This window comes from Salvelinus sp. IW2-2015, linkage group LG23, assembly GCF_002910315.2.
Source record: "Salvelinus sp. IW2-2015 linkage group LG23, ASM291031v2, whole genome shotgun sequence".
NCBI classification, from domain to species: domain Eukaryota; kingdom Metazoa; phylum Chordata; class Actinopteri; order Salmoniformes; family Salmonidae; genus Salvelinus; species Salvelinus sp. IW2-2015.
Genome location: NC_036863.1, coordinates 43,010,886 through 43,029,032, shown reverse-complemented (window position 1 = coordinate 43,029,032; position 18,147 = coordinate 43,010,886). Strand labels below are relative to the sequence as shown.

Genomic DNA, 18,147 nt, shown 5'->3' with positions numbered 1-18,147 from the left:
AGTGGTGTGTGGTGGTGAGTGTGTGTGTGTGTGTACAGTGTACAGTATGTAGGTGTTAGTGTGAGTGTGTGAGTGTTAGTATGAGTGTATGAGTGGGTGAGTGTTTGTAAGTGTCAGTGTAGGCTTGATAGGCGGATATACTGTACATGTAAACAGGGCTATGTAAAAGGAATAACCAGTCACCCGGCATACTCTCTCTCTCTCTCTCTCTCTCTCTCTGTCTGAAAATAACATACCACATTTTATCATGAAAGGAATACCTGCAGCTCAGATGGTTTCAACACACCAGCAGGGGGCACTCTTAGCTATGGAAATGCCGCGGTACAATGAGATGGATCAAGAAAGATGCTGTTGGATACACATAAGCAGACTGACTGTTGGTACAAGGTCGTCTACCTTTATGGCTTGTTGAACCTCATCTGTTGACTTGTTCTTCACTGTGTGTTTATGAGGAGAGGTTGGTTGAGCCTGCATGGGATAAAGCAAAACAAGCACAAATACAACTTGTTCAGACAGGATGATGACAGCAACTGACACAAGTCCCACAGAATTGTTTTCTCTCACTAACTTTATTCTGTGCCGACTACATAGTAGTTTCTTCTAGACACAGGTCATGTGCAGTGGCTGTAGTTCACAGACTGTTGATCGATGCAACCGGTAACTGTTCTTCTGCTTTTAAAAACAACAGTCAACAAGAAACCAGGTCAGTGGGCAGACTGAGGCTTCTGTTGGATCAGGTCCTCYCAGTGATGTAAAGCTGTAAATGAAAACAGCGCATTGTAAGTTTCGTTATGGAAGTTTCGGATGTTTTGCAGTTGACTCAGTCTGTAATAGGCTACACATTTGGAGGGTGTAAAGAATTCAGCAAACACTTCATGAGCATAAGTGCATTACTGAGACTGCATGACCTTGAACGAACCAAAACGAGTGGTTACAAAGTCAAGGACACTTGACAGCCCATGGAAAATGTTACACTGTCGGACTACTGTTGATGTTGACATCTGATAAGCCTCGTATAGGGAGGAATACRTTGACCTCTACATTGAATAGGAACTAGAGTTACAGATTCAGAACTCTGGTTACACACTACAGACTAGATTGAAGAAATTGTCATTCTAGTTTAGCTTTGAGGAGAGCTGTGAAAGGCATCAAAGATGAAAATATATTCTCATTCTTTTAAAGAAAAATAACATCATACAGCCTTACTTTTCATCCCTGAAAAKAATTGTTATGTAGCAGACGTTCTTGTATGGTTCACTACTGCCCAAAATACAGTTCACCATACAAAGCTGGAACTAAAGCCAGAATGACTCTTAAAGCCAATTTATGCTTGATTCCGAAAATGTGGTCGGCTTCATATGGAGGGTGTAACGCAATTGAGCCTCCGGAGGCATGCAGAGGCCAAATCCTGCTGCTTACCGCATCGCCATGCACCTCTCAAATCTGTGTTGCTCCACATGGACATGATTGGTTGACGATAGATGGGGGCGGTACGTCCTGCATTAACACAAACTTGCTTCCTTGACAACAGCTCTGCTCTGCACAAGAAGTATGAAAGTCCTGAAGTCTGTAGAGGCTGCATGGTAGTAAATGCTGTACGGCCACTTCAGACGATGGATTGACCATGAAGACCCTTTTAAGGGGTCTACAGACACTATGCAAACAGGCCAGACGGAGCGTAGCGCAGTGCTGCAATGACGTTTTTCATCACGAAAGGGGCGGTTCCTTATAATACACTCCATCATTCGACCCAGTGTTGTTCTACCTGGAAATTGARACCCGACGTAACATTCCTTGCGAAGACGGAGGGGCCGTATTGAGTGAWTTTTGCAACGGAAGTCCCGCCCCTGTGTCTACAGCACATCTTTTCCGATATCCCTTCTGGGATAAACACATAAGAGATTGATGTTCTGCTACTTCGCTTCTACTACTTGCAAGCTTCCTTTCTTTGTGCTTTTAATTTCGAGATTTGCTAAGCACAATTATGTCTATGTCCAGTTTTGAAGAGCATTTGTTTGAGCTGGTGAGACAATACCAGCACCTTTACAACTCTTCGATGTAGTTGTATTCGGCCAAGCAGCTGGAAGTAGAACACCGATACTGATATCAAAGAAACATGGAGRAATAATCGGGATGTTGGCAATATGAAAAGGGTGAAGGACACAGGGAGTGGAGCTGCCGCCGGTGTGTCCCACTGATTATCAGACAACTGGATTGGCTTCGTGTGCATGTGAAACATCGTAAGACAGACACCAATATGCCAGATACGGTATGTACTCGTCATGCAACCGGGTCCTTTTGTACAGTGTGTGTGATCTTATTTTTTACTTATTAAGGATCTCCATTAGCTGATGCCAAGGCAGCCGCTTCTTTTCACCGGATCCAGCAACATTAAGGCAGTTATATACAATTTAAAGTATTACATGACATTACATTTTATAACACTTTTCACAACACATTAAGAGCGTGCCCTCAGACCACTACTCAACTACCACAAACTGTATCTACACATACTGTAATACCAAATCCATGTGTACGTGTGTGTAGAGTGCGTCCTCTTATCRTGTTTAACTTCTTTGGGATAGGGGGCGGTATTTTGACGTCCGGATGAAAAGCGTGCCCAAAGTAAAATGCCTGCTACTCAGGCCCAGAAGCTAGGATGTGCATATAATTGGTAGATTTTGATAGAAAACACTCTAAAGTTTCTAAAACTGTTAAAATAATGTCTGTGAGTATAACAGAACTGAAATGGCAGGCGAAACCCTGAGGACAAACCATCAACAAACAAAAAAAATCAACATACCACTGATTTCAATGCCTGGCACTTTTATAATAGGGCAAAATCGTCCCTGATTGCTGTTCCTAGGGCTTCCACTAGATGTCAACAGTCTTTAGAAAGAGTTTCAGAAGTTGTAGTTTTTCGCATGGCCGAGAGAGCGCGTTCTTTTTGTTTATCTCTGGTAAAGACAATAACGATTCTCTGTCTTAAATGTAATTGTTTATTTGAGTATTAGGGTACCTAAGGTTTGGTTATAAATGTTGATTGACTTGTTTGGATAAGTTTATTGGTAACGTTTGGGATTCCTTTTGTATGCATTTTGAAAGAGGGAAACCGAGTGGATTATTGACTGAAGCGCACCAGCTAAACTGAATTTTATGGATATAAAGAAGGACTTTATCGAACAAAAGGACCATTTGTAATGTAACTGGGACATTTTGGAGTGCCAACAGAAGAAGATCTTCAAAGGTAAGGCATATATTATATCGCTATTTCTGACTTTCGTGTTGCAACTCCCTGGTTGAAAATGATTTGTTATGCATTTGTGTGCTGGACACTGTCCTCAGATAATTGCATGGTTTGCTTTCGCCGTAAAGTCTTTTTGAAAACTGACACCTTGGCTGGATTAACAACAAGTTAAGCTTTATTTTGATGTATTGCACTTGCGATTTCATGAAAGTTTAATATTTATAGTAATTACATTTGAATTTGGCGCTCTGSCATTTCACCGGATGTTGGCCAGGTGGGACGCTACCGTCCCACGTATCCATAAAAAGTTAAGCSTGTGTCTATGCCTGTGTCTTTTCACATTCCCCACTGTTCCATAAGGTATATTTTTATCTGTTTTTATCAGACCTCAGGATAACACCCAGATGCAGACAGTTCGAAGTAACAAAAGTTTACTAAACAAACAGGGGGGGGGGGCAGGCAAATGACAGGTCAAGCGCAAGCAGWGGTCAGTAATCCAGGGCAGTGTCACAAGGTACAGAACGGCAGGCAGGGTCAGGGTCAGGGCAGGCAGAATGGTCAAAACCGGGAAAACTAGAAAACAGGGACTAGAGAGTACGAGAAAAACGCTAGTAGTCTTGACGAGACAAGACGAACTGGCAACAGACAAAATGAAAACCCAGGTATAAATGCACAGGGGATAATGGGGACACCTGGAGGGGGGTGGATACAAGCACAAGACAGGTGAAACAGATCAGGGTGTGGCGCCCTACCCGAGCACATACCTGGTTGACCGGGGTGCCGGCGGTGGAACTCAGCGGTGAGGGCTGGGTCCAGGATGTTCCTAGCGAGGACCCAGCACCTCTCCACTGGACATGAACCCTCCCAGTCAACCAGGTACTGGAATCCCCTGCCCCGAGGTCGAACACTCAGCAGACGCCTCGCGGTATATGCCAGATAGCCGTCGATGAGACAGGGGCGAGGGGTGGGCCTGGAAAGAGGAGACAGAGGGCTGTGAGACAGAGGTTTAATCCTTGATACATGAAACGTGGGATGTATACGGAGGGTGCGGGGCAACAGGAGACGAACAGCAGAGGGACTATWGATTTAGGAAATAGGGAAAGGGCCGATAAAATGGGGGGAAAGKTTGCGGKACTCTACCCAGRGGGRCAGATCCCAAGTAGACAGCCATACCCTCTGCCCAAGACGAAAGCTGGGAGCCGGCGTCCGCCTGTCGACAATACCTGGAGGTGGTCTTAAGAAGAGTRGGCCGAGCTCTCTTCCAGGTACACCGACAGCGGCAGACGAAGATCTGGGCAGAGGGTATATTGACCTCTTCCTCTTACTACGGGACGAGCGGGGGMTGATAAACCATGGAGCACTCGAAGGGATTGAGGCTATTGGCCGAGCAGGGAAGGGTGTTCTGGGCATTCTCCACTCACATCATTTGCTGGCTCCAGGTGGTGGGGTTGGCCGAGACGAGGCACAGAAGAGTTGTCTCCAGGTCCTGATTGGCATGCTCCGACTGATCATTGGATTCGGGATGAAACCCGGAGAACAGGCTGGCCGACGACCCAATGAGTGTACAAAACGCCTTCCAGAACCGGGACGAGAACTATGGACCACGGTCGGAAAACATGTCCACCGGAATCCCATGGATCTGGGAAGACGTGCTGTACCATGAGCTGGGCCGTCTCCTTGGCCGAAGGTATCTTGGGGAGGGGAATGAAATGGCCGGCTTTGGAAAACCTGTCCACCACCGTGAGGATAGTGGTGTTGCCATCAGACGGAGGGAGACCACTGACAAAGTCCTGGGATATATGTGACCAGGGACGGTGAGGGACAGGAAGAGGTTTAAGGAAGCCAGCCGGAGCTTGCCGAGGAGTCTTGTTCTGAGCACAGACAGTGCAGGCGGCAACGCACGCAGAGACGTCCAGAACCATGGTGGGCCACCAAAAGCTTTGTCGCACAAAGGCCAGGGTCCAACGGGAACCAAGGTGGCAAGCAAGCCTGGAGGAATGAGCCCATTCTGGGACCGGGCAGCGTCACAGACGCCCCGCCTCACGAACCTGGATCTCTATTCCCCAGACGAGGGTAGCCGCCAGGCACGAGGTAAGAAGAATGGTCTCAGGGTCCGAGGGTGTAGAAACGGGGCAAAAGCGGGGTGAAAGCACGTCCGGCTTAGCATTCTTAGACCCCGGGCGGTAGGAGATGTCGAAGTTGAACCGGGTGAACAACAGGGCCCATCGCTCTTGCCTGGAGTTGAGACGCTTGGTGGTGCGGAGATATTCCATGTTCTTGTGATCCGTCCATACTATGAATGGAAGTTCCGCCACCTCTAACTAGTGTCTCCACTCCTCCAAGGCCATCTTCACCGTGAGTAGTTCTCGATTCCCCTCATCATAATTCCTCTCTGTGGCATTGAGGCGTTGGGAGAAGAAAGCGCAGGGATGCAGCTTGAGGTCCAGGGCAGAACGCTGGGACAGGACGTCCCCCACTCCAACATCCAAAGCATCTACCTCCACCATGAACTGATGGGACAGGTCCGGATGGATCAATATGGGAGCTGTGGTGAAGCGGTGCTTAAGGTCCAGGAWCKCCCAGTCAGCAGCTGGGGACCACGTGAACAGGACCTTGGGAGAGGTGAGTGCTGACAGGGGAGTAGCCAGGGTGCTGTAACTCCGGATAAAACGGCRATAGAAATTGGCAAATCCTAAGAAGCRTTGCAGCTGCACTCTGGACGTGGGTTGGGGCCAATCCACTACCGCTCTCACCTTTCCCRRATCCATCTGCACATTCCCAGCAGMAATGATGTATCCAAGGAAAGAGATGRAACTCGCATTTTTCGACTTTGACAAACAGCTGGATCTCCAGGAGACGCTGGAGGACTTGTCGGACGTGGAGAATATGTTCTTGAACCGAGYGGGAAAAGACGAGGATGTCGTCGAGGTAGACGAACACGAACCGGTTCAACATATCCCGGAGAATGTCATTAACCAGGGCCTGGAACACAGCAGGAGCATTGGTCAAACCGAATGGCATCACTAGGTATTCATATTGTCCACTAGCAGTGCTGAAGGGTGTCTTCCACTCATCACCTTCCTGTRTCCTTACCAGGTGGTAGGCGTTCCCCAGGTYTAACTTAGAGAACATAGTGGCCCCCTGGAGCGGCTCAAAACTGAGGCAATGAGTGGTAGTGGGTAGCGGTTCTTAACCGTGATGTCATTGAGGCCYCGRTAGTCGATGCGCGGGTGTAAAGTTTTGTCCTTCTTCTCCACAAAGAAGAWCCCTGCGCCGGCGGGGGAGGCAGAAGGATGGATACACCCTGCAGCCAGGGAGTCCTCGATGTTCGTCTCCATAGCCTTCGTCTCCGGACCCGACAGTGAATACAGCCATCCCCGGGGTGGTGTGGTGCCCGGGAGAAGGTTGATCCCGCAGTCATAGGGTCAATGTGGAGGAAGCAAAGTGGACCGGGCCTTGCTGAAAACCTCCCGGAGATCCTGGTACTCCGCTGGAACGGCAGAGAGGTCCGAGGCTTCTTTCGAGCCCACAGGAAGACGTCCCGTGGCAAGCTGCGCTGACTTCAGGCAATGGGCGTAGCAGAACGGGCTCCAGCTCATGATTGTACCAGCAGTCCAGTTGATAAGGGGACTGTGGCACTGGAGCCAAGAAAACCCCCAAACCACAGGAACCTTGAGGAGACTTGATGAGCACAAACTGTATAGACTCACTGTGGTTCCCTGACACACACAGGTGGATAGGAGTAGTATTGTGGGTAACCCTGCCTATAGAGCACCCGTCCAGTGCTCTAACTTCCAGGAGACTGGAGAGGGGCTGAGTGGGGATGCCCGGCTCAGACACCAGGGTGGCATACATGAAGCTCTCGTCGGCTCCAGAGTCAATKAGAACCCAAAGAGATATAGACTGGTCGCCTCACAGCAGGAGTACGGGGAAACCGCTGTTAGGCTTGACGRGACAAGACGAACTGGCAACAGACAAACAGAAAACCCAGGTTTAAATGCACAGGGGATAATGGGGAAAATGGGCGACACCTGGAGGGGGGYGGAGACAAGCACAAGACAGGTGAAACAGATCAGGGTGTGACATTTTTAAAATGTGATTCTACTGCTTGCATCAGTTACCTGATGTGGAATAGAGTTCCATGTAGCCATGGCCCTATGTAGTACTGTGCGCCTCCCATAGTCTGTTCTGGACATTGAGACCGTGAAKAGACCTCTGGTGGCTGGTGACTGCCTTGTTGATAAGTTGTGTTGTTAAGAAGGCAGAGCAGAGCTTTATTATGGGCAGACTTCTCCCCATCTTAGTTACTGTTGCATCAACATGTTTTGACCATGACAGTTCACAATCCAGGATTACTCCAAGCAGTTTAGTCTCCTCAACTTGCTCATTTTCTACATTATTCATTACAAGATATAGTTGAGGTTTAAGTTTTAGTGAATGATTTATCCCAAATACAATGCTTTTAGAAATATTTAGGACTAGCTTATTTTCTTGCCACCCATTCTGAAACTGACTGCAGCTCTTCGTTAAGTGTTGCAATGATTTCACTCACTGTAGTAGCTGACGTGTATAGTGTTGAGTCATCTGCATAAACAGACACACAGGCTTTACTCAGAGCCAGTAGCAGGTCATTAGTAAAAAAAAAAAATAATAAGTAAGGGGCCTAGACAGCTGCCCTGGGGGTTTCCTGATTCTACCTGGATTATGTTGGACAAGCTTCCATTAAAGAACACCCTCTGTGTTCTGTTAGACAGGTAACTTTTTATCCACAATATAGCAGGGGGTGTAAAGCCATAACGCATACATTCTACCAGCAGCAGACTACAATCGATAATGTCAAAAGCTGCACTGAAGTCTAACAAAACAGCTCCCACAATATTTTTTTCATCAATTTCTCTCAGCCAATCATCAGTCATTTGTGTATGTGCTTTGCATATTTAATGTCCTTCCCTATAAGCGTGCTGAAAGTCTGTTGTTAATGTATTTACTGTAAAGTAGCATTGTATCTGGTCAAACACATTTTTTCCCAAACATTTACTAAGCATTGGTAACAGGCTGATTGGTCAGATATTTGAGCCAGTAAAGGGGACTTTACTATTCTTGGGTAGCAGAATTACTTTTCTTTCCCTCAAGGTATGAGGGCACACATTTTCTTGTAGCCTTGGAATGAAGATATGGCAAATAGGAGTGGTAATATCATCCACAATTATCCTCAGTAGTTTTCCATCCAAGTTGTCAGAACCAGATGGCTGGTCATGGTTGATAGACAACAATTCTTCCACACTCACAATTTGGAAATCAAAATTACCACGCTTGTCTTTCATAATTTGGTCAGTTATACTTGGATGTGTAGTGTCAGCATTTGTGTCTGATATGTCATGTCTAAATTTGCTAATCTTGAAGATGAATTTTTTTTTTAATTAGCTGTCAATATCAGTGGGTTTTGTGATGAAAGAGCCATCTGATTCAATGAATGTGTCACGGCCATTGAAAGAAGTGGACCAAGGTGCAGCGTGGTGAGCGTACATTTTCCTTTTTATTTAAAATGTTGCCAACAAAACAAACGAAAGAAACAACCGTGAAGCTTACAGGGCGTTAGTGCCACAAACAAAGTTAACTACCCACAACRAAAGGAGGGAAAATGGGCTACCTAAGTATGGTTCCCAATCAGAGACAATGATAGACAGCTGTCCCTGATTGAGAACCATACCTGGCCAAAACATAGAAATAAAGAAACATAGAAAAACACAACATAGAATGCCCACCCCAAATCACACCCTGACCAAACCAAAATAGAGACRTAAAAAGRCTCTCTAAGGTCAGGGCGTGACAGAATGATGGAGCTGAGTTTGCCTTTTTGCCCAAAATTTCAATTAAGGTGCTTACTTTCAATTAAGTATTTTACTATCATTCTTTATATAATTTATATTTGTTTCATAGTATAGTTATTTTTCTTTTTATTCAGTTTAGTCACATGATTTCTCAATTTGCAGTACGTTTGCCAATTGGTCGTGCAGTCAGACTTGCGATTCCTTTAGTCTCCTCCCTCTCAACCGTGCTATTTTTCAATTCCTCATCCATCCGCGGGGATTTAACCGTTTTTGCAGTCATTTTTTTAATGGGTGCATGCTTATTTGTAACTGGAATAAGCAATTTCATAAATGTGTCATCATTACGCACCACAGACGAGTAAATATTCTTAACATCATCAACATAGGAATATTGTATGACCTCTCACACACTATATTTGGCCCAGCCTTTGGAACTTTGGTATTCCTAGATATGGCTACTATATTGTGATCACTACAGCTGATGGATTTGGATACAGCTTTAAAGCAGATTTCTGCAGCATTAGTAAAGATGTGATCAATACATGTTGATGATTTCATTCCTTTGAAGGTTGTAAACACTGACAACCTGAACCAGGTTACAGTTGAAATGCTTTTTCTTGAGGGGCAGCTTGACCCAAAAAATATACCTCTCTGTTGATATCACATACAACGCATTCGGAAATTACCTTGGCCCTTAGACATTTTCCACATTTTGTTATGTTACAGCCTTATTTTAAAATTGATTGAATCATTATTTTTTCTCATCAATCTACACACAATACCCCATACTGACAAAGCAGAAACATTTTTACAAATGTGTAAAAAATAAAACATTTAAATATCTAATTTACGTAAGTGTTCAGACCCTTTACTCAGTACTTTGTTGAAGAACCTTTGGCAGTGATTACAGCCATGAGTCTTCTTGGGTATGGCACTACAAGCTTGGCGCACCAATATTTGGGGAGTTTCTCCCATTCTTCTCTGCAGATCCTCTTAAGCTCTGTCAGGTTGGATGAGGAGCGTCACTGCACAGCTATTTTCAGGTCTCTCCAGTTGTTTGATCGGGTTCAAGTCCGGGCTCTGGCTGGGCCACTCAATGACATTCAGAGACTTGTCCCGAAGCCACTCCTGCGTTGTGTTGGCTGTGTGCTTACGGTCGTTGTCCTGTTGGAAGGTGAACCTTCACCCCAGTCTGAGGTCCTGATCGCTCTGGTGCAGGTTTTCATCAAGGATCTCTCTGTTCTTTGCGCCGTTCATCTTTCCCTCGATCCTGACTAGTCTCCCTGTCGCTGAAAAACATCTCCACAGCATGATGCTGCCACCACCATGCTTCACCGTAGGGATGGTGCCATGTTTCCTCCAGACATGACGCTTGGCATTCAGGCCAAAGAGTTCAATCTTGGTTTCATCAARTMATTKTTTTATTATAGTACAAAGACAGTGCTCGCTCTGAGAAGATGTAGACTATTTGTACTCTTTTCTACAACTAGTTGCAGGACTGCTTGAGGTGTAAGGCTAAGAGACATGCCTGAGGATGGTTAAGTGGGATGGCTAATAATTATACTCTTCCTCTCTCTCCTCCCCTCTCTGTCTGCTCTCTGTGTCTGACTTGCAATGAATACTAACAACACGCCGAAGGAGACTGAACATAAAAGGCTGCTACATACCCAGGCAATTTTATGCTCTACAGTATCTCTTCACCAAGCAAGAGAAACATTCATTTCTCCACTGGATTATTTCCAGTGATGAAATTGTTGTGGCAAACGTTGTATTCCAATGACCTAATATAATTTGATTTACACTTTACACTGTAGGTTATCAATACATCCATTTATTATCTCCCAGGCAAAATAAACAGCAGAGCAACAGTAAAAACATCCAGACACTATAGGTAACCATTTATACTGTGCATTTAAAGGTCCGATGCATCCATTTTTATGTTTATATCAAATCGTTTTTGGGTAACAATTAAGTTCCTTRCTGTGATTGTTTTCAATTAAAATGGTAAAAAAGAAACAAAAATTGCTTCTTGGAAAGGAGTAATTTCTCAAGCAAGAATTTAGCTAGGACTGTCTGGAAGTGGGGAGGGGAAAATTGAAAATTTGCTGTTATTGGCAGAGAGGTTTGGAACTCTCTTTCTTATTGGTATATTAACTAATTTACTGCATGGTGATGTCACCATAGAAGGMCAAAACTCCCTCCCACCAAAACAGGCAGAAATTTCAGGTATTTTCAAACAGCTCTTACACTAAAAAGTCATTATCATAATTTTCACAATTTCACAGTATTATTCCAACTTCATAATGTGGAAATATATAGAAAACACAGGACAACCACATTTCTGACTGCACTGAGCCTTTAAGCAAAGTGAAAATACCAAAGGTCAGGTAAACAACATGAGGCAATAGAAGGCACAGAACTGTAATTCAGCTTAATAAATAAGGTAAAACAGGCATTCCTAACTAGCCTGGGTACCAGTCTGTTTAGCTAACATTCCTCTGTCATTGCTAAACAGRCTTGTACCCAGGCTAATTCATAATCCATTCATCCACAGCATTTCTCTTTTCCCTCGGTCACACCACAGTCTCGCGGCCAGGGTCAGGGTCTGAGAGCTGGCTGTCTGAGGAGGGCGGTCTGGTYTGCTCCTCCCCTCCCACTCCTGTGTCTGAGAACTGCAGTGGAGGCCCAGAGGGAAGCTGAAAGGACTCAGGGAAGGCATGGAAGTGGACAGGAGATGGCTCCAGCTCTGTCTCAGTGAGCCCTCGTCCATCCTGACCCCGCAGTCCCCCCATTCCTCCTCCTCTTTTCCCCTGCTCCTCCTCCTGGTCCTCCTCCTCGTGCGCCTCAGCCAGAGGGAGCTGTAGGAACTGAGGAAGCCACAGCTGCTCCTTCTTCAGCAGGCCTCTCTGATCGTCCACATTGCAGCACTGGGTTTTGGACAGAAGTTCCATCAGACCTGCAGACAACAGACAAATCATGTTAGGCTCATGTCTTAATGTAATAGCTACATAGATACCTGAAAACAGCTGATCATTGCAATAATGTCTAGTAGGTTCCCACACAAACCACTCCCTTACCATCCATGTCATAGGTTCTTCTAACGGCAGGGTTTCTCAGCCTGGTGTTGGTCCGGACTCTGTCAGCACTAAAGAGGGAGCTAGTATCCACCTCTACAACGGCTGATCTTCTTCCCTAACCAATATAGAAAAATTTCACGTTGTTTGAAATGCCAAGAATTTTTTAAAGCCTAGATTCAATCAGATCAAGTGTTAACCGGTGATAGCGGACTCCCACATAGCTGGTATTTTGGCGGTGTCGGAGTTGTAACTGCGTTAGAGCTGTCAAATTGGTGAGCGGTTGCTCATGTGGTTGTCACGAAGCTACAACTGCCCCACTCACTTTGGAAGTTCAGAACAAGAAAGTGTATGCTATATAATGAAAATCATTAATAGAAATAAGGATTTAATCGGGGTGTAGATTACAACACAGATTCCAGTGTTCAAACTATTAATGTGACTCGGCRCATCCAATGGCAATGTCTGTGATACCCGCAGAAAAAATACTACAGTTTGATATAGAACATTCTAGTGCTTACTATAATATGTAGTATACTGTAGTATACTGTACTCCACACTGTAGTTGATAGATTTATTTGACAATTTAAAACACAATACAACCACACATGTGGATAATGCATTAAAATCATCAGGGATGACACAAAAAAAGTTTGAAAATGTATGAAATAAATATTACACACATAAACATAGCCTACTAGCCATACTTTGGTTACACATTTATCAACAAAAAAAATGACATTGCCTTAGCCTAGAGCAGGACTCCCTCAGTAGATCAGCGATCTCAGGCTCCTAAACCAAGTTAAATGATGGTTTAATTACGGCGATGTCAGGTGACGCCAGATGATGATGCAGATGGCTTGTCGGTTCTGATATTATCAGAATTTACGAACGCGCAACACCCGTTGAATATAAACGTTGGCAAAAAAAACGTMATTAAATTGTTGTCAGCAACACAGTCGCAAACGCTCTATATAACATGAAAACAGCCTAACCAGCTCTGCTAGGGCAAGTGAGGTGTTCTCTCATTTGTGTCTGGAAGTATCTAGCAAGCTAGACAACTTTAGCTTATTAGCTTGGGTGCTTGAATGCCATTGCGAGGTCAGAATGCTCAGATCAACCCGACTCCTCAGCCAAAGTGTCCAGTGTGCGTTCTGAACACTCCATGAGCAAAATGCTCTGAATTTATGAACTGAGGACACTCTGAATGTATGAACGCCCAGAGCGCACTTTGGCACTCCAGTGGGAATAAGGAACACACCCATTAGTATACACTGTAGTATTCCTCAATTGTGTAGTGCTTACTATAGCATTTTGTAGTGTACTGTAGAATTAGARTACTATCCTCCACACTGTAGTATCCCTCGATTGTGTAGTGCTTACTATATAATTTTGTAGTATACTGCACAATACTATACTACTGTCACGCCCTGACCATAGAGAGCTGTTTATTCTCTATGGTGGTTGGGGCGTGAAAATGACTAGGGTGGGTTGTCTAGGGGAATTATAATTCTATGTTGGCCTGATATGGATATACCGATGATATACCGATGAATGAATCCTGCACACAATGTGTGTATTTTTGATTAAATGTAAAACACAGACAAGCTTTCTGTTTTGTCTGCTTGGATTGAAGAGAAAAGTATGGTTGTGCAATTGCTTTGGCAGGCAGTTGTGTTCTTTTGATGAGTGTATTTGCAATTTTGACTGTATAATAGAGTTTTGATGAACGTATTTATGTTTTGAGAAGGCAACTACATTTTGAAAACACATTTATTGTTTTGCAAAAGGCCACAGAATTCTATGTCTTGCGGAGTCGGTTTTGAAAATCGACAAGATTGTTCCAAAAAATGCTTGTACGTGATTCAGAAAAMCTGAACCAGCACTTACTAATTTTACCATAATGTACTATATTATGTATTATAGTTTACCATGGTATACCGTGGTGAACACTATGTTAGGCCTATGATAACTTTGTAAATAATGGTATTTATTTATCCATATTACTCTACTGTGCAATGACAATCATGTACACAATGAATGTGCTGTACTGTAAATATGTAGCCATTGAACAAATCTGATGTATCATGGTGTAAAGCTGGAAATCATTCCATGAATATGATCATTATGGAAATAAATAATGCTTTACCTCGTAAAAAAATACTATAATTTACTTTCGAATACTACAGTACTTACTATAAAATGATTTAGTACACTGTAGTAAACTGTAGTACAGTGTAGAACACTATATACTACACACTGCATTGATATGCTAATATGACATTTGCATATACCCCAACCCCCTCCCCTATGTGCCAATTTCTGCCTCCCATGAGTGAGAAACCTACATGCCAAGTATAGATCATATATTGTTGTTCCCCAAAAATACAATAAAAAGTGTGTGTGTATGAAAGTGTGTAGATATATGTGAATGCACTCCTTAGCGCCCCCACCCCTCTGCCCCCGCACAGTTGTGAGCTATAATTTTAATAAAGCTGATTTTAAACCCAACAAACTCATGTCGGAAAAAGGTGAAACTAATCTACGCCTGTTCTGATAAAAACCTTAGGGCATTTAGCCTCGCGTGATGCCTTGCTTGACCACACCCTCCTTCCTTGCTCCTGGCCTCTTCCACCAATCCATTTGTTTTTATGGACAGAAAAGAGCAGAAGCTCTGAGCTGTCCAATCAGGTCCATTGTCTACTGTCGGCCAACAGGTCATGGAGAAGAGCAGGAGTGCTGATCTGGTCATACTCATTCTGATCTACTTGCAGGTTATGGCAAGTTTGCTGTTTTACTATTTGTCCAATAGAACACTACAATATACTACAGAAATGTCTGYAAAACTGCGACAAGAAATACTACAATATARTRCTACAGTAAATACTACAGTATGCTGAAGTAATGTATGCAAAAACACCAGACTAAATACTACAGTATGTGCTGTAATGTTTCTGGGAGAGAAAAAAACTGCTGTGCTACAGTTAAGTCCGTAAAAATACTACAATGAATACTATAGTACAGTGCCCTCCACAATAGTTGGGACAGTAAAGCTTTTTTTCTTCTTTTGGCTCTATAGTTCAAAAGTATGGATTTGAAGTCAAACAATGACTATGATGATAAAGTGCAGATTCTCAGCTTTAATTTTAGGTTATGTTCATCCATATCGGGTGAACCGTTTAGAAATTACAGCACTTTTGTACATAGTCCCCACCTTTTAGGGGAGGAAAGTATTGGGACAAATTCACGTATATGTTTATTATGTATAAGTAGTAAAAACGTAAGAATTCCATCCCATATTCATAGCACACAATGGCTACATCAAGCTTGTGACTCTACAAACTTGTTGGATGCATTTGCTGTTTGTTTTGGTTGTGTTTCAGATGATTTCAAATCAAATCAAATCAAATTTTATTTGTCACATACACATGGTTAGCAGATGTTAATGCGAGTGTAGCGAAATGCTTGTGCTTCTAGTTCCGACAATGCAAGTAATAACCAACAAGTAATCTAACCTAACAATTCCACAACTACTACCTTAACACACAAGTGTAAAGGGATAAAGAATATGTACATAAAGATATATGAATGATGATGGTACAGAACGGCATAGGCAAGATGCAGTAGATGGTATAGAGTACAGTCTATACATATGAGATGAGTAATGTAGGGTATGTAAACATAAAGTGGCATAGTTTAAAGTGGCTAGTGATACATGTATTACATAAAGATGGCAAGATGCAGTAGTGATATAGAGTACAGTATATACATAACATATGAAATGAGTAATGTAGGGTATGTAAACATTATATTAAGTGGCATTGTTTTAAAGGGCTAGTGATACATTTTTACATAATTTCCATAATTCCCATTATTAAAGTGGCTGGAGTTGAGTCAGTATGTGCAGCGGCCACTAAATGTTAGTGGTGGCTGTTTAACAGTCTGATGGCCTTGAGATAGAAGCTGTTTTTCAGTCTCTCGGTCCCTGCTTTGATGCACCTGTACTGACCTCGCCTTCTGGATGATAGCGGGGTGAACAGGCAGTGGCTCGGGTGGTGTTTGTCCTTGATGATCTTTATGGCCTTCCTGTGACATTGGTGGTGTAGGTGTCCTGGAGGGCAGGTAGTTTGCCCCCGGTGATGCGTTGTGCAGACCTCACTACCCTCTGGAGAGCCTTACGGTGGTGGGCGAGCAGTTGCCGTACCAGGCGGTGATACAGCCCGATAGGATGCTCTCGATTGTGCATCTGTAGAAGTTTGTGAGTGCTTTTGGTGACAAGCCGAATTTCTTCAGCCTCCTGAGGTTGAAAGAGGCGCTGCTGCGCCTTCTTCACAATGCTGTCTGTGTGGGGGACCAATTCAGTTTGTCCGTGATGTGTACACCGAGGAACTTAAAACTTTCCACCTTCTGCACTACTGTCCCGTCGATGTGGATAGGGGGGTGCTCCCTCTGCTGTTTCCTGAAGTCCACAATCATCTCCTTTGTTTTGTTGACGTTGAGTGTTGAGTGTTGACGTTGAGTGTGACACCACACTCCGAGAATGCTGCCATCAATCACGGTTTCTGGTTTGGGAATGTTTTAATCTTGCTGTGGGTACGACATCGTCAATGCACTTTCTAATGAACTCGCTCACCGAATCAGCATATTCGTCAATGTTGTTGTTGGACGCAATGCGGAACATATCCCAATCCACGTGATCGAAGCAGTCTTGAAGCGTGGAATCAGATTGTCGGACCAGCGTTGAACAGACCTGAGCTCGGGAGCTTGCTGTTTTAGTTTCTGTTTGTTAGCGAAGCAAAAAATGAGTCGTGGTCAGCTTCGAAAGGCGGGGAGGGCCTTATATGCGTCGCTGATGTTAGTATAACAATGATCCAAGGTTTTACCAGCCCTGGTAGACAATCGATATGCTGATAGAATTTAGGGAGTTTTGTTTTCAGATTAGCCTTGTTAAAATCCCCAGCTACGATGAATGCAGCCTCAGGGTGGTGTGGTTTCCAGTTTACAAAGAGTCAGATAAAGTTCGTTCAGGGCCATCATGTGTCTGCTTGGGGGGAATATATACGGCTGTGATTATAATCGAAGAGAATTCCCTTGGTAGATAATGCGGTCGACATTTGATTGTGAGGAATTCTAAATCTGGTGAACAGAATGACTTGAGTTCCTGTATGTTGTTATGATCACACCACGTCTCGTTGATCATAAGGCATACACCCCGCCCTCTTCTTACCAGAAAGATGTTTGTTTCTGTCGGCGCGATGCGTGAAGAAACCAGCTGGCTGCACCGACTCCGTTAGCGTCTCTCGAGTGAGCCATGTTTCCGTGAAGCAAAGAACGTTACAATCCCTGATGTCTCTCTGGAATGTTACCCGTGCTCGGATTTCATCAACCTTATTGTCAAGAGACTGGACATTGGCGAGTAGTAGTAGGGAGGAGAGCGCGATGTGCCCGTCTCCGAACCCTGACCAGGAGACCGCCTCGTTTGCCCCTTTTACGGCGTCGTTGTTTAGGGTCACCGGCTGGGATCAGATCCATTGTATTGGGTGGAAGGCAAAACACAGGATCCGCTTCGGGAGAGTCATATTCCTGGTTGTAACGATGGTGAGTTGACGTTGCTCTTATATTCAGTAGTTCCTCCCGACTGTATGTAATGAAACCTAAGATTACCTGGGGTACCAATGTAAGGAATAACACATAAAACAACAAAATACTGCATAGTTTCCTAGGAACGCGAAGCGAGGCGGCCATCTCGGTCGGCGCCGGAAGTGTTTTGTGCCCAATCTAAATGAATGTTAAATAGAGTACGTATCTAAACACTGCAACAGTAATGTGGATGCTACCATGATTACGGAGAATCCTGGATGATGAGTGAGAAAGTTACAGACGCTACATGGGAGGTACAGGGGAGCTTAGCATTTCTTAAGTGGTATGACATTTGAGCGTCTATAACTTTCTCACATTATTCATGATTCATTCAGGATCCTCCGTAATCATGATA

At 44.1% G+C, this 18,147-nt stretch overlaps 1 protein-coding gene and 1 long non-coding RNA gene across 5 annotated transcripts in view; one reads left to right on the top strand and one right to left on the bottom strand.

The window, feature by feature from the left end:
* The first annotated feature begins 620 nt into the window (after positions 1–620).
* Positions 621–18,147, top strand: part of LOC111951033 (uncharacterized) — a 25,185-nt gene continuing 7,658 nt past the window's right edge. The window contains exon 1 of the long non-coding RNA XR_002875550.2: positions 621–703. This is a non-coding gene — a long non-coding RNA (uncharacterized lncRNA). The remainder of the gene's footprint in view (positions 704–18,147) is intronic.
* rgs14b (regulator of G protein signaling 14b) overlaps positions 8,765–18,147 on the bottom strand; it is a 24,917-nt gene continuing 15,534 nt past the window's right edge. For all 4 annotated transcript variants that reach the window (XM_023969000.2, XM_023969002.2, XM_023969001.2 and 1 more), the window contains 2 exons: positions 12,156–12,270; positions 8,765–12,034 (listed from right to left, as the gene is read on the bottom strand). In XM_023969000.2, the coding sequence (XP_023824768.1) occupies positions 11,652–12,034; positions 12,156–12,270 (498 nt within the window). In that variant the 3' untranslated portion in view covers positions 8,765–11,651. The remainder of the gene's footprint in view (positions 12,035–12,155; positions 12,271–18,147) is intronic.